General features: G+C 40.7%; 1 protein-coding gene across 1 annotated transcript in view; it reads right to left on the bottom strand.

Annotated features, from left to right (window-relative positions):
* Setd7 (SET domain containing 7, histone lysine methyltransferase) overlaps window positions 1–15,968 on the bottom strand; it is a 48,521-nt gene that overhangs the window by 16,001 nt on the left and 16,552 nt on the right. The window contains exons 3-5 of the mRNA XM_027926583.2: window positions 10,306–10,507; window positions 6,018–6,207; window positions 1,372–1,453 (exon numbers count right to left, since the gene is read on the bottom strand). Coding sequence (XP_027782384.2) covers window positions 1,372–1,453; window positions 6,018–6,207; window positions 10,306–10,507 — 474 coding nt within the window. The remainder of the gene's footprint in view (window positions 1–1,371; window positions 1,454–6,017; window positions 6,208–10,305; window positions 10,508–15,968) is intronic.

The raw sequence follows: 15,968 nt of genomic DNA, 5'->3' as shown, positions 1-15,968 counted from the left end.
AAATAGACTGGTAGACCAATGGTACAGAATAGAGGACACAGAGACTAACCCACAAAATTACAATTATCTTACATTAGACAAAGGCACCAAAAACATACATTGGAGAAAATACAGCCTCTTCAATAAATGGTGCTGAAAAAAATTGGAAATCCATATGCAACAAAATGAAATTAAGCCCGTATCTCTCACCATTTCTCACAAAACTCAACTCAATGTGGATCAAGGGCCTAGGAATTAAATCAGAAACCCTGCGTATAATAGAAGAAAAAGTAGGCCCTAATCTCCATCATGTTGTATTAGGCCCCAACTTCTTTAATAAGACTCCTATAGAGCAAGAATTAAAATAAAAAAATCAATAAATGGGATGGATTTAAACTAAAAAGTTTCTTCTCAGCAAAAGAAACAATCAGTGAGGTGAATAGACAGCCTACATCTTGGGAGCAAATTTTTACCCCTCACACATCAGATAGAGCACTAATCTCTAGGATATATAAAGAACTCAAAAAGCTAAACACCAAGAAAATAAATAATCCAATCAATAAATGGGCAAAGGATGTGAACAGACACTTCTCAGAAGATGACATACAATCAATCAACAAATACATGAAAAGGTGTTCATCATCACCAGCAATTAGAGAAATGCAAATCAAAACTACTCTAAGATTTCATCTCACTCCAGTTAGAAAGGCAGCTATTATGAAGACAAACAACAATAAGTGCTGATGAGGATGTGGGGAAAAGGCACACTCATACATTGCTGGTGGGACGGCAAATTGGTGCAGCCAATATGGAAAGCAGTATGGAGATTCCTTGGAAAACTGGGAATGGAACCACCATTTGACCCAGTGATCCCTCTCCTTGGTCTATACCCAAATGACTTAAAAACAGAATACTACAGGGACACAGCCATATCGATGATTATAGCAGCACAATTCACAATAGATAAACTGTGGAGCCAACCTAGATGCCCTTCAGTAGATGAATGGATTAAAAAAATGTGGCACATATACACAATGGAATGTTACTCAGCAATAAAAGAGAATAGAATCATGGCATTTTCAGGTAAATGGATGGAGTTGGAGAAGATAATGCTAAGTGAAGTTAGCCAATCCTCCAAAACCAAATGCCAAATGTTTTCTCTGATATAAGGACGCTGACTCATAGTGGGGTAGGGAGGGGGAGCATGGGAGGAATAGATGAACTCTAGATAGGGCAGAGGGGTGGGAGGAGAAGGGAGGGGGCATGGGGGTAGGAAAGGTAGTAGAATGAGATGGACATCATTACCCTAAGTACACATATGAAGACATGAATGGTGTGATATACTTTGTGTACAACCATAAGAAAAAAAACAACCCATAAGGAAAAAGTTACCTGTCCGATTCATAAGGATCTGGAAGGAGAGCATTGGTTGAAATGCAAGATGAAGTCGACTTATCAAAGTGGTACACGGAGCCTAAAAAGCAAAAACAAACAAGCCAACCGTCAGTGCAGGTAGAGGGTTGGGGAAGAGCATTTAAAACATTTACTTCTATCCAAGGCACAAGAAAGAGCTAAACAACCACAGAGATTATTCTGGTTATACCTTTTCGAATGCAATTTTTCCATTCAAATAGATTTATTCTTCAGTTGTATTTTCAAGTCTTAATGAACAGCCATTAAAAGTGCATCTTAAAAATCCCTATTTTGCGATAGGGATTCAAGAGAATTTTCTTCATTCAAACAATTTAAAAGATACTTGGCTACTTAATAATTGTTTTTTTTTAAATAAAAAATGCTTTGTTGTGGAATTTTCAGATATCTGGTCAGATCAAATTGAATAGTGGTTAAAAATTTTGTTGTGGTTTTCTTCATACCAGACAGTCTGTAAAATCTAACAACTGAGCCCTGGCTGTTGGTTCTTTCACTAAGAATAAACATTCAGTCTCCAGAATTCAGGAGGAGTGCACTCACTGCTTTTGATAAAGCATTAACAAAGTCATCTTATTTCTGTTGAGGTGGTTCAGAACCCAATCAGTAATTTTTTCCAGAAACTAAGATGTGCAACCATTCGAGAATTACCAATGACTTCCTGCAAAGAATAAGCCTCAGAGAATTCTCATCAAGCATAATGGAGACATATGATGTTCTGAAGACTAATAAGTAAAGAAACAAAATTTAGAACCGGGGGGCTTACTGCTGCAAAGTAAATTATTTTAGGCATTGAGACATCACTAATAATCCATTAGGCAGTTCTGCGGTGGTTACCAATGGCTACCAGGTCCTCTATTTTTTTTGTACAACCCAAGCCCAAATAAATGTCTCAAATTAAAAGTTAGAAAACAACCCAAATCAGTCAGGACTAAGTAAGAAATAGGCCATTTAAGTATTTCAAAAAGAGGGAATTTAACTCAGGTAATTAGTTATACTGGAGACAGGAGAACTGAGAAGCCAAGATGGAGTAGGGAGGAGACCGGAAAAGGAAGCCTCCACTCTAAGTTAAGGGGTCTAAGGGGACGTGGTGCACCTGGGGCTCTAGGGCTGGGGTGGCCAGAGTTATGGTGGACTTCCCTGGTGGGAGATGGAATCAGGAGGCGATGGCTAGGCTGCTGCTGCAGATGCACAGAGAGGGAGCTTCCCCAAACCCCCTCCCTGTCTGCCCCGGGGCCAGTAGCCTCCCTGTGGCCAAACCCAGACAGAAGACTGATAACAGAAAAGCCTAGGAAATGCAGAATCCCCTTGCAACAGAAGCAGGTGAGAAAGAATGAGAAATAGATCTGAGAGTAAATCAGTAAGAAACGAACCAGCAGACAATCCATGAAAGGCATTTAGTTCAAAAGAGAGAGAGAGAAAAAAAAAAAAACAAACCACACAATTTTTTTTAAACCAACCTTGTGTGTGTGTTGTGTTTGTATGTGAGTGTGTGTGTGTGTGTGTGTGTGTAGTCCAACCCAGAGCCTCACACATGCTAAGCAAGTACTCTACCACTGAGCGAAATCGCGAAATCCCCAGCCCTAAATCAAACATTTGTGTGAAAATTCTATAAATTTCCATCTCCTTCCTTAGACTAAAGCTTTCAACCCCAGTGTACACTGTGTGCCAGCTACATGTAACACAACACCTCAGGGACGCTGCCGATACAAATGGGTTACATCTGTCCTGTATTCCAGGCTGCAGAACAGCTTCTTCCACTCCCTAGGACACGCAGGACTCCAGGCAAGCACAACACTCCCTTTTCCGTCTCCTTTCCTCCCTAGTTTTCACTGTGACTTGGGATTAGAACACATCACGCACTCAGCAAGCACTGATTATAACAGTGAGCCAGAGAGCGCAGGGCCTGGCCAGGGGAGGGAGTCTCCAGGGAAGGCTGAAGAGTGAGAAGAAAGTCCAGCCACTGGAGACCCAGAAGCAGTCTGTGGCCACAAAAGCACCAAGAGAAAGGGGGGGGGGACAGGAAGCCAGTGAGGTGGCAGGTGGGGGAGAACTTTATGGAGCAGATGGTCACATGACCCTGGAACATCTACTTCATTGGTTAGTCAGCAACAATGCCAACTAACAGGAGGGCGGAGGAGAGCCATAGGAACGTGGCAGGACACTAGATCTTGGGTGCCTCAGAGGTGCCCAGGACAACCATGGTTCCTGACGCTCTTCAGTTTAGCGCTTTCCCACAGAGCTGTTTCCTGACCCCTTTGAAGACCATTTCCTTAAAATGCCAGAGGCCTGCCAAAATCTTGCCCACGAATGTGCCCCTTTCTCTTTTAACCTACATGGATTCGAGAAGGGTGTTTGCTATTTGTAACTAGGAAGTATAAGAAAAACAATCATCCCCTTGACAATTATCACTCTCAAAAATCAGTTTTTTATTCATACCAAGAAGAACATAAGAACAACAGTAACTTGCATTATGGTGTTTTATAGTAGGTGCTAACACCCATATTCAAAGTGAAGAAATAGGTTCTGAAAGATAAATAACTTGCTCAGGACCACAGTATGGTGGATGTTAAAACTGAGACTCAAACCAGGCGACTCTTTTTTCATATATATATATATATATATATATATATATATATATATATATATATATATATATATATATATTTTAGTTGTAGTTGGACACAATACCTTTATTTTATTTATTTTTATTATGTGGTGCTGAGGATTGAACCCAGTGCCTTGCATGTGCTAGGTGAGTGCTCTACTGATGCGCCACAACCCAAGCCCCTCAAACCATGTGACTCTTGCTATCAACAATGTTGTCATTTCTGAAGTGTTAAACTTTGCATCACTGGGCTGGGGAGGTAGCTCCAGGGGAAGATGGGCTGCCTGGCAGGTGCAAGGCACTGGGTTTGAACTCCAGCACCCAAAAGATAAAAATTAAAAACTGGAAATATTGGATCACCAGTTGGGATTCTCCCCTGCCCCAGGTCTCCTGGTTTCAAAACATTATAACATTATCTTTTTTTCAGAACATATCAAGAGCTGAAATACTAGAGTTTGTAGCTCAAAGATTACTGCTTCCCTTTTTAAAAAGACACTGTTCATCTTGGAATAGTTTTAATTATACAGAAAAGTTGCAAAGATAGCACAGAGAGCTTTCACTGTCTCTCCTAATGTTAACTTCTTACATTACAGGGTACATTTGTCAAAATTAGGAAACCAACATAGATACATTACTAGGAACCAAACTCCAGACTTTATTCAGATTCCACCAGTTTTTCACTAATGTGCTTTTTTTGTTCCAGGATCCAATCCAGAACCTCACATTGCATTTAGACTGCTTCAAAATTTAACTTAAAAAATAAAAATGGAGACATTTAAAGCAACCCAAGTTGGACTTAAATGTAAATGTGAGATTTTCTATTTTTGGAGAACTTTCCTTTGCAGATTCTCCTGCAGATCCCAAATAGCTAAGTATTATTTGGGCCTACTAAGGCATAGGTTTATTACCTTTTTAATTTTTTCTCCTTCAAACCTAACCTGGACCAGAGATACAGGCATTTATAGTTTCCAAGGCATCAGACTAATTCAAACAACGTTCTTAGGCTGTGCCACCCAAAATGCTAAATTTTGAATTTTTTCTTTGTGTTTCCCAATTTTCTACAATAAATAATTTTATATCCAGAAAAAAATATTTTAGTGTGGTATATTGCACATGCAAAGAAGATCCTCATATGGATTCTCTTGGGTTCACACATATATTGAGTGTGTGCTCCATACAAGATGCTGGGTTCTGGAGAGGGCAGGGGAATGTCACTATGCATTTGTCTTTTCCAGTTAGCGCTCAAGTTGAATCAGCCTTCCAGTATGTACAGGTTCGGAGGTCCATCTGATCTGGTTCTTTTTAATATCATTAAATCATGGTTCTGTGCTTTGGAAATGTAGTCATTTGACATTGATTGGATTACTACTGTCATTTCTTAGCTTCTGCACTGTATTATAGACTCATCTATCTGTGCTTCTTGTCATGGGACTTTTCAGTGACTCCCACTAAAGTGTATGATGTAATTTCTGTTTTTCTTGTATCTGGCTTAGCCGTGTGACTTGTTTTGGCCAGAGAAAACTGGTCACTCTGTCAGTTCCAAGGTGAGGCTTTAGGGGACATCACTGGGATCTGCTTCTGTTGTGACATGTTATGATCCACTGTGAGAAAAATCTTGCTCAAAGTTGCCACTGTCCCTTCAGCCCAGGTCCCATCATTAAGACACACAGTGGCACATGCCTGTAATCCCAGTGACTCGGGAGGTAGAGGCAGGAGGACTGCCAAGTTTGAGGCCAGTCTAAATAACTCAGTGAGATCCTATCTCAAAAAGAAAAAAAAAAAAAAAAGCATAAAGCAAATCAAACCTGAACAGAATCTTCCGGCCCAGCCTTGCCCAGCTGTAGCATAGATGGTCAGCAGACCTACATCTGCTGCTGTAAACCATCAGGTTGGTGAAGTGTCTGTTCTGCAGCAAAACTTGACTAAGGCACCATTACAGTGTGCTACTCAGGTCGAGAGACTTCTCTCGGCCTATCACCCATCTGAAGTGCGTTCAACTTACTTCCAGGCATCAGTTCAAAGTGAGGCTTCCCTTCTTCAGTGGCCATGAGCGTGGCCAGTTTTCCTTCGATCATCTCTCCATCAATGAATTTCCCATAAAGCGCAGTCCTCTCGTCAGGGTACACATAGGCTATCTTCTCTCCAGTCATCTCCCCATCCTCGTTGACATCCCCTACAAGGCTGCCTCCGTCCTGATGGGAGAAACCAAAACCCAGAAAATATTATATATAGTATTTATCTATAGGGCACGAGTTCAAGAAATTTCCATTCTGCACTATTAGTAGCAAGAGTGAGAACATGAAACATAGCTCCTCAAGTTAATGTCCCCGTGTGCATGTAACTTCCCAGACCCTTACAAAAACACTGCGGTGATATTACATACACAAGGGCTGGTAAAGGGTGAGAAACCGAGTTACACTTTGTATCCCCAGACTCCCTGCAGATTCTCTATCTTGCTTTGTTATTTAAGAAACAAACATGTTACATTTGGAACATTAGTTGCAGACATTTAAAACAATGTAACATTACCTCTGGCTAATATCAAGGCAATCCTACCTGCCATTTCTATGATCTACTTAATGTTAGATTTTGGATTTCTAGTCTGTTAAGAAAATCTTTGGTTTAAATGTATCTAAGAATTAATTTTGTGTGCATGGGTAAATATAGATTTGTCTGCATTTTCTAAGAGAGAAACAAAAGGACTTCCAGACACTGCCTTTCTGAGAATCCTATATCATTATCTTTTTTTCTGGTACCAGGAATTGAACCCAGGAACGCTTAACCACTGAGCCACATCTCCAGTCCTTTTTACAATTTATTTAGAGACGGGGGCTGGCTAAGTTGTTTAGGGTCTCGCTAAATTCCTGAGGCTGGCTTTAAACTCATGATCCTCCTGCCTTAGCCTCCCAAACCATTACCCCTAACCTTAACACCAAAGGCAAAGTGAAATCAGATGAACTCAATTCTCTCTCAATCACTTCACACTCTATTTACTGCTTCCTTTTGCCTCCTTCAGTAAGAGGAGCCGGTTTTGCTTCATACCTAAGGATCACTGTGTACTTTAGCATAGAGGCTATGATAGAATTCTGTATCCTACTAGATTCCACGGACATAGTAGGTAACCCATAAATACTGTTTTAATTGACCTAGGGGTCCAAGAAACAATGCATAATTCAATCCAGTTCCTTCCCCCTCATGCCCTACCCTGAAGGTCCTTATGGTATAACTTTGAAATCTAAGATCTTTACATGTTTGATATAATGTAAATGCCATGACATTGCTAAAAGCTTGGTTATTTTCCCTGGTTCAAGGATCTAGAAATAGCTACTCAAAGTCAGTGATGTGGGTGACTTTTGCTGCTTATTGAGAAACAACAGAAATCAATTACATGGTATATTTGATTTCTATGCCTCGCCACAGTCTAATTGTTCTTTGTGGGAAAAAGTTTATAAATTAAAATGAATCTCAGTGCTCCCATAAGAGGAAAAACACTTGGAAGCATTTTTTCATAGGTAGAAAGTGCACTAGTACTCTATTTATTGCTCTTCCTCCTCCCCAAATTAATTCTTACTAGGCATAAATGAGGACAATACTTTGTGCATAATGCCTTCAGGCTGTCAGTGATGATTACTGAGCCTGGGCTTATGACATGCCCGAACATAAACCACTACCATTACTAGTAATTTAAAATAGAAGTCTTTCTTCCTACTCTTCATACCTTTTCCCTTAAATGCTTTAAACTTCTGGTTTTGGAAGAAGTGAATGTATTTCTCTAGAATGATAAAATAGAATTCTTTTATTTCCCAAAGGAGTTATGCATTTTTATTTTATTTTATTATTTTTGGATACTGGAGATTGAGCTCACAGGCACTCTACTGCTGAGCTACCTCCCAGCCCTTTTTATTTTTTTTTAATTTGAGACGTGGTCTTGCTCAATTGTAAGTTGATCCTATCCACAAGCTGGCCTTGAGCTTGCCATCCTTAGTCACCCAAGTAGCTGGGATAATATTCCAAATAATGTCCAAAGAGTTATGCATTTTTAATCAAGAACTTTGTTTTACAGTTTGAGGGAATTTCTTGAAAGAAATGAACTCTTCTTAGAGTGAGCCTATAAGCACTGCGGGAAGAATAAATTCTTCTTTTCCTGTTTTGATTCCTTCACACAGAAATATCCTTGTCTGGTCTCTGGGGGGGTGCTGGGTAGGAAGCTGTGGATTCTGGCCTCTGCTCGCTGGCTCCCCCTGGTGGAGTGAGGAGTCATTCAAGCGATGTAGCCGGCTAGAGGGCAGGTCTGACACCAACACCCATTTCTTCTTTGGGTGGGGAGTATCAAGATAAAGTTTTCTTTCAGGCATCTGCCTTTTTTTTTCTTTCTCAGGCCCTTATCTGCTGCCTGATTTCCCCTTTCCATTGGAAGCTCCTCCAGGCAGGCCCACAACCCCTGGGCAAACATGCAGCCTTCTAGCCACTGTCGAGAGCTGGCCCATCTGCTCAGTTCCCAGGGGAAGGAGTAGAAGGCCATGGGCCCATACCACACCTCCAACCCAACCCTGCCATAATAAAAACTGACAACTTGACCTCTGACACCTGAGTCTATTTCTTAACTGTTTCAGACTCCAGACAGCAGAGGAGTGTGAGCCACCCCCTCAACTGCCCACAGATACCACACTTAAAACAGGCATTACCAACCACTTCTGAAAGCTAAGAACTCATTAGCCCTTCCTTCCAAAGGCAGCTTCTCTTGGCATTTAATAAGATAATAATTAAGGCTACTTATTAACATGTAGCTGCATTTTTAGTTTTCAAAGTGCAACAACACTGAGAGAGGTGAACACAGTCCCCCAGCTTAGAGCATCTTTGATCTCACAGCGATTGTAAGTTGATCCTATTCACAAGTTAAATGACAGGCAGTGGGAGAGCCTGGGGATCTCTATTTTGCCTCTCTCTGCCTACAGAGTTCCACTTACTTCTGTGACTTCAAGGTTCACTGTCATTTCAGCACCTCCCCAGCAGTGGGCAGCCAGAGGCTCACCTGGGTCCTCAGGAAGCCCAATCTCAGTCTCCTTAAGGTGGCAAGTGCCTCCCCTCTTCCTGTCCCACTTGCCTTTTTCTAGGTGGTAACTGAAATGACTTATGATCAGTCATGGATCCTACCACGAGGATATGTAAATGCTTTCGTAATTAAAAAAAAACTATTAGTTATTGATGGACCTTTACTCATTTATTTGTTTATATGTGGTGCTGAGAATTGAACCCAGTGCCTCACACATGCTAGGCAAGCGTGCTACCACTGAGCCACAACCCCAGCCCCGCTTTTGTAACTCTTAGCAAATGTTTTACACCTTCTTTTCCTAGAGTATATGTTTCTTCCTTCCTTCCAGATGGGTCTTGCTATGATGTCCTGGGTTCAAGCAGTTCTCTTGCCTCAGCTTCCTGAGTTCTTGGGACTACAGGCATGCACTTCAGTACTCAGTTTAACTTTTTAAGAACAATAATGTGTAAGTAGATTTAATGGGAGCTATTTTTCTCGTTACATATGTAATAATTTGTTTTTATTAACATTTTTAAATTGTAAGAAGATAGGGTTCAGAGTAAGCATCTGGATATGACAAAATATTAAATAAAATATTCCCTAAGGTTTATTTTCTGAAATATTTTCTGGAAACTCACTAAGAACAGATGGGATATTTGAAATGTGAACAAAAATTAGAACATTAATTCTGAACTAGGGGTTTTGCCATGTCTACTTGCTCTAATAAATTCCAGTTTACTCTCACCAATTACTCAGGCAAGTTAGATTAAATCACCTTAATTCAAGCAATATAAACTATAAAGCGACTTCAAAAGTAGTGACATTGTGAAAGTAAACAATGGTGTAGTAACAAAAAAAAAAAAAAAAAAAGGAAATCTCTGGATTTAATCTTACATATGAGAAAGAAAACACAATAAATAGCAACAATGAAATAGCCTACCACTTTTTCTATATGCCAAAAGGAATTAAAAGCAATGTGTGTGTATATATCTATATATTATCTTTTACTTGGTTAGTGGTATGATAAAATTGATTCATCCCAGTTAATCATTCTTTCCCAAAAACGACTCTAAAAAATGACCAACTCCCAGGACTAAGCCTACGTCAGCAGCGCACAGCATGCCCGGGCCTCCCAGACTCTGGGCTTCAGCGACTGGGCTGCTCGGTTCCGCAGCGCCTCCATTTGGAGCAGAGCGCGCACCCGGCTCTTTCTGTCTTACTGCACCACACCTTCCCACAGGAGCAGACGCAGGCTTACTGGGTAGTAGATCCAGCACACTCCGTGGCGAATGTTGTCTTTGTACTGCCCCTTGAAGATCAGGCGCCCATCCGTGTCGTACTCCTGCGCTGGGCCGTTCAGCTCTCCGTCCAAGTAGGTGCCCTGGAGAACGCCGCCGTCCTCGTAAGTGTAGACGCCCTGGCCCTGCAGGGCGTCGTCCACGTAGTACCCCTCCAGGGTGCTGTGAGGGGGAGGACAAAGAGGGACAGTCAGACAGACTCAACTCTCCCCAGGACAGGACCACGCCCGAGGCCCTGATGTCCAGCCCTGTCCAGCCCGACAGGCGCAGGGCACCCTCCTGAACCCTGGTAAAGTGGGTGAGGGGAGGAGGGAGGATGAGATCTAACTCCCATAATCCTTTCTCGGCTGGAGGAAAGAGAAGAAGAAAGCCACAGGTGGAACTGAGGGCAGACCTCACCTAAATATGTTTCTGGGGCTAGAGACCAAGCCACATGGGGCCAGAGAAATTCCGGCATTACTTTTGCCACTTATAAACCACTCACGTTGATCTCCCTCAAGAGAGGGCCAGAACTCACTGGGAGTTCTCAAGCTCTTTCCGATGGTTACAGGGATCGCCAATAAGACGAATGCAGGTTAGAATTTTTTTTTTTTTTAAGAATGCATGGCTACTTATGTGTGTGTCTGTCTACCCACATAAGTTCCAAATCACTAACGTGCAGCTCACCAATGATCGCCTTAAAAGGCATCCAGACAAGTAATCCCCTTGTATCTCTTTGGAAGGTCCTGGAGATTTATTTAAATGTATGGACATATGTGTATGTTTGTGTGACACACAGATATAAGTCATGCATCACTCGACATGAGAACAGCTCCTGAGAACTATATACATATATATTTGTACTGGGGATTGAACTTGGGCACTTGACCACTGAGCCACATCTCCAGCCCTATTTTGTATTTTATTTAGAAAAACGGGTCTCACTGAGTTGCTTAGCACCTCGCTAAATTGCTGAGGCTGACTTTGAACTCAGGATCCTCCTGCCTCAGCCTCCTGAGCTGCTAGAATTACAGGCATGTGCCACCATGCCTGGTGAGGCACATGTAATTTTGCTATTGTGTGAACATTGTAAGTGCACCTATACAACCCAGATGGTATAGCCTACAACACACTCAGGCCACAGTATAACTGTATGGGGTTCACTATCCTACATTCTGCCTGTCACGCCATTCTTAGGTGGTATGGGGCTGTACACACACACACACACACACACACACACACACACGATCATGGCCAGTGGGGGCAAGAAGGAAGACCATGGCTCACCCTGCTGATGTCATGTCTCTGATAACACCTGAGCCCTGGTACTAGGTGGGAGAGCAGTGCTGTGGTGATGTACCAGCACCCCTTTATCTCTCTCCCCAGAAAACACCCTTGGAAGTTCAGAAACAGGACTTCTGTGTCCTATCAAAGGCTATGCAATGAAACTAACCCTACCAAATGTTTCCTTTATATACTAAAATTTGGAATAAGAGCAGCTCAAATTATTATTATTATTATTATTTGGTACCAGGGATTGAACTCAGGGACACTTGACTACTGAACCACATCCACAGCCCTATTTTGTATTTTCTTTAGAGACAGGGTCTCACTGAGTTGCTTAGCACCTCGTTTTTGCTGAGGCTAGCTTTGAACTCACCATTCTCCTGCCACTGGGATTACAGGCATGAGCCACTGTGCCTGGCTCAAACTATGTTTAAAATTTAAAATGTGAGAAATTTAGAAACAAAAACATCATGATTGTTTTAATATATGCATGTAACACTCATTCATTGATTATTTTAGTATGTGTAACTATATTCACTCATTCATTCATTCACTCAAACAGTGAGCATTTAGAGTGTGCCTTCTGTGTAGCAAGCACTGTGTGCGGCTCTAGAGAACATGAAGACAGAACACACAACTGGACTGTTTGGCCTGGTGGGCACACACTGTGTCCTGAGCCAGGCAGGATGAGCACACATGGGGTGCTGGGGTACATGGGATGCAAAGTGGCCACAGGAACTGAGGTGGCTGTCCCTGACTGCCTGGTAAAGACTTGTCTCATTTTAATGAATGACTGAGAACGATCTATAATTATTAAATGAAAAGTACAGCCTAACAGGCGATAGCCCCTGATGACATTGTAATTACACTATTTGCAGCCTCCCAAGGAGATAAATAGTTCTCTTTCAGCTTTGTTTGCACTATCAATGACAAATAGGCTTACTAAATTCATGAAGAAAATGCACTTAGCATAGCCGTTGCATAAATAATCAAAATTCCAAATCAGTGAGGCTGAAATTAATGAGATTCAACCATTATTAGACTCCCACAATTAAAGAAAAAAAAAAAAAAACACCTTGGAGAACGATTACTAATCAACTGACATATTGATGCAATATACAGTACAAAAAACAACTTAATCATTCATCTTCATATTTTGGATTGTCAGATAAAATATCAATGCCCGGTTAAGTTTGAATTTCAGAAAAATAACAAATAATTCTTTAAGTATGTCCCACCAATTTTTAACTTAATTAATTTATTTTTAATTTAAAAATTTTCTTTTAGATAGTCTTACACTATTGCTCATGAATGCCTAGGCTCAAATGATCTTGCCACCTCAGCCTCCTGAGTAGCTGGGACTATAAGCATGCATCATGGTGCCCAGCCCAAATACTAAATAGTACATAATTATACTAAAAATTTTTGTTGTTGTTGTTTATATGAAATTCCAGTTTAACCATGTGTGCTGGATTTTATTTGCTCATCTTGGCAACTCTGTGGACTTTGGATTCTCAGCAACATTCAAAATGTTCCTGTGTATGTTTGGGTACAATTATCCCCCAAAGGACCAGTCTGCCAATATTCCTCAGGTTTAAGACCAAATCTTCAAGGCACAGGTCTTGCAAATCAGTTAAATAATAACAGACTTGCACATATTTTCCCATAACCATATCCAGTGGCTTGTCCTATTCCTTGCCAATGGCCAATGAAGAAACTGCTGTTTCCCTCTCTTAGTCCAGGGGACTTTGGACACACGAGTGCAAATTCTTAAGGTGCTGGACAGTAGTCTTACTGCATGACTCTTTAGCATCTGCTTATCCTTAGCTTTCTTGGCAACTTTTTATGGTTAACTTGGATGGAATCTTATGACAAAAAGGGCATGTCACACACTCGAACTGGGTTCTCCAAGGAAATAAAAATCTCTGAAATCCTCTGGCATTGAAGAAATGAAGGAAAAGCTCCTTAGATTGGCCTTCAAAGCCAGGCTTTCTTTCCAGCTTTTCCTTCCAGAGAAGGCTGGAAATTGTGACCCATGACTTGCTTTTGTAAATAAAGTTTTATGTGAACACAGCCATGCACATTCCTTCTTGCCTCCTGTGACTGCTTTCCGACGCTGGTGGAAGAGTTGAGGAGTTGTAGAGACGGTATGTGGCCCAGGAAGCCTGTTCCTCTCTCACCCTGAATAAAAAACATCTCCTGCCTCTTCGGCTTACATTATATATTCACAGACTTCTATGTACATTAGCTTCCATACTGTGTGTTTCCTTTCATCCTCCTTGAAACCTAAGTGAGCTGACTTTTTAGCTCTGCATCTCCAAGGACATATTCAGGAAAAAATCACGAGTTAATTTTTCTATCACCTCCCTTCCTTCCTTTTCTCTTCATTCAAAACATAAAGGCCTTGGGATAATACTGAATATTTTCAATCCTCTGGCATTTTTCCATTCAAAGAGAGGAAAAAAAAAAAAAAAAACAAGAGAAAATGGTGCTATTTTGTAGCCACTAAAATGTCAATGTGGTTATATTTGAAAAGTAGGTACACAGAAGTAGCTTTCTAATCTTTCTTGCAGAAACTGGCCTGAGAGTTGTTTTAGAGCATCTGCTTATCACTGTATGAACATAGATCCCTCATCTTCCCCATGGAGCCCTAATTTCCCTCAAAGTCTATCCTGGCCAGGCAGCCCTGCAGACCATTACTCATTGCAGCTTAGTCAGGCACTATTCTAGAACACTCTAAAGCTCTACTGAGGTTAAACTCCATGTCCTGGGCTGGGGTGTAGCCCAGTGGCAGAGTGCTTGCTTGGCATGTGCAAGGCCCTGGGTTTGGTTCCCAGCATTGCAAAAAGTAAATAAATAATGTGTCCTATTTTTCTCTATCTAGGTTGTAAGTCCTTTACATATAAACAGCAGATCATCCTTAAGCAAGAACCTCAAGGCTATTATGGGGAGCTTTCCACTGAGAAACTGGGTTTAAAGCAAGGAGACAGTTACAAAACACTGGGATAGTCAAATTTAAAAACTGCTTCAATTCTACTTTTTTTTTTTTTAAGCAAGAAAGAGTCCTCTCTTTTTGCAGTAAATTATGAGTGACCCAGTTGAAAGGGGAAGGGTGGAATAAATGGCTCTTTATGTTAAAAAGGTAACATGTGTTTACTGTCAAAGAAAACACACACAAGCACCCTGAGCCGTGGAAGGCAGAAACCCAGGATTTGTGCCCAATTATGCACAGCATCTGAGACTTTTTCAAGGGTGTACCATGCATTTTCCCACCTTTTGTTTTTGTTGTTTTAACAAAAATGGGATCACAACACACAATTTCTTAACTTGTATTTTCTTGAAGTCCTTTTCAACATCTTGGCAGATTTTTCAGTAGGTTATGAAATTACAAAAAAAAAAAAAAAAAAAAAAGGTCTTTCAATTTTTCTGGCACCAGCATCTGAATTAAACAACTGGAAAGTTTAGAGGAAATGAAAACATCAATTTTAATTAAATTTCTTTCTCTGCATGCACACGGACCATTTCTGGTTTATCAAAGCTCTCATACTTCCAGTGAAGTTTTCAGTAATAAATTAGGAAATCTAACTTAACATAAAAAAATACGTTTTATAATAGTTTGCAAGATGCACTTGAGATCTGATACACTTGCATTTTATACAGACACCACTGCATTTTCACTTAAAAATCACCTGCAGTATCTGAATTTGCAAATGTCATTAGGGACTAAACAGTGTGGGCTTGTTGTCAGGGTCTGAGGCTCTAGAAGATTTGCTGCTTTCCACCTCATGGGCCTAAATTCTATTCCCTTCCTTTTGTCAACTACAGCAACATGAGAACCAAGAGGGAAATATAAAAATGAATCATAATTCTACTTTAAATTTCCATTCTTAACCAAATTAAATTGTGACTCTTAATATTAAAATATTGTTTTAGGAATTATTTTACATTATGCATTATCTCTTAAAATATGGCAAAGTAGTGAGGAACAATAAGACCCAACTCTGCCCAATCTTTCTTTCTTTCTTTTTAGTTGTAGTTGGACATAATACCTTTATTTTTATTTATTTATTTATTTATTTATATGTGGTGCTGAGGACCGAACCCAGCATCTTGCATCTACTAGGTGAATGCTCTACCACTGAGCCACAACCTCTGCCCCTCTGCCCAAACTATTCCCTTTTTCTTTTTTTAAAATATTTATTTAGTTGTAGATAAACACACAGTATCTTTATTTATTTTTATGTGGTGCTGAGGATCGAACCCAGTGCCTCACACATGCGAGGCAAGCGCTTTACCACTGAGCTACATACAGCCCCAGCCTAGCCCAAGCTATTTCTAACCAATAACTTCATGCTTC

The sequence above is a fragment of the Marmota flaviventris genome, chromosome 7 (genome assembly GCF_047511675.1).
Source record: "Marmota flaviventris isolate mMarFla1 chromosome 7, mMarFla1.hap1, whole genome shotgun sequence".
Taxonomy (NCBI): Eukaryota; Metazoa; Chordata; class Mammalia; order Rodentia; family Sciuridae; genus Marmota; species Marmota flaviventris.
This window is presented reverse-complemented; position numbering and strand designations above follow the sequence as displayed.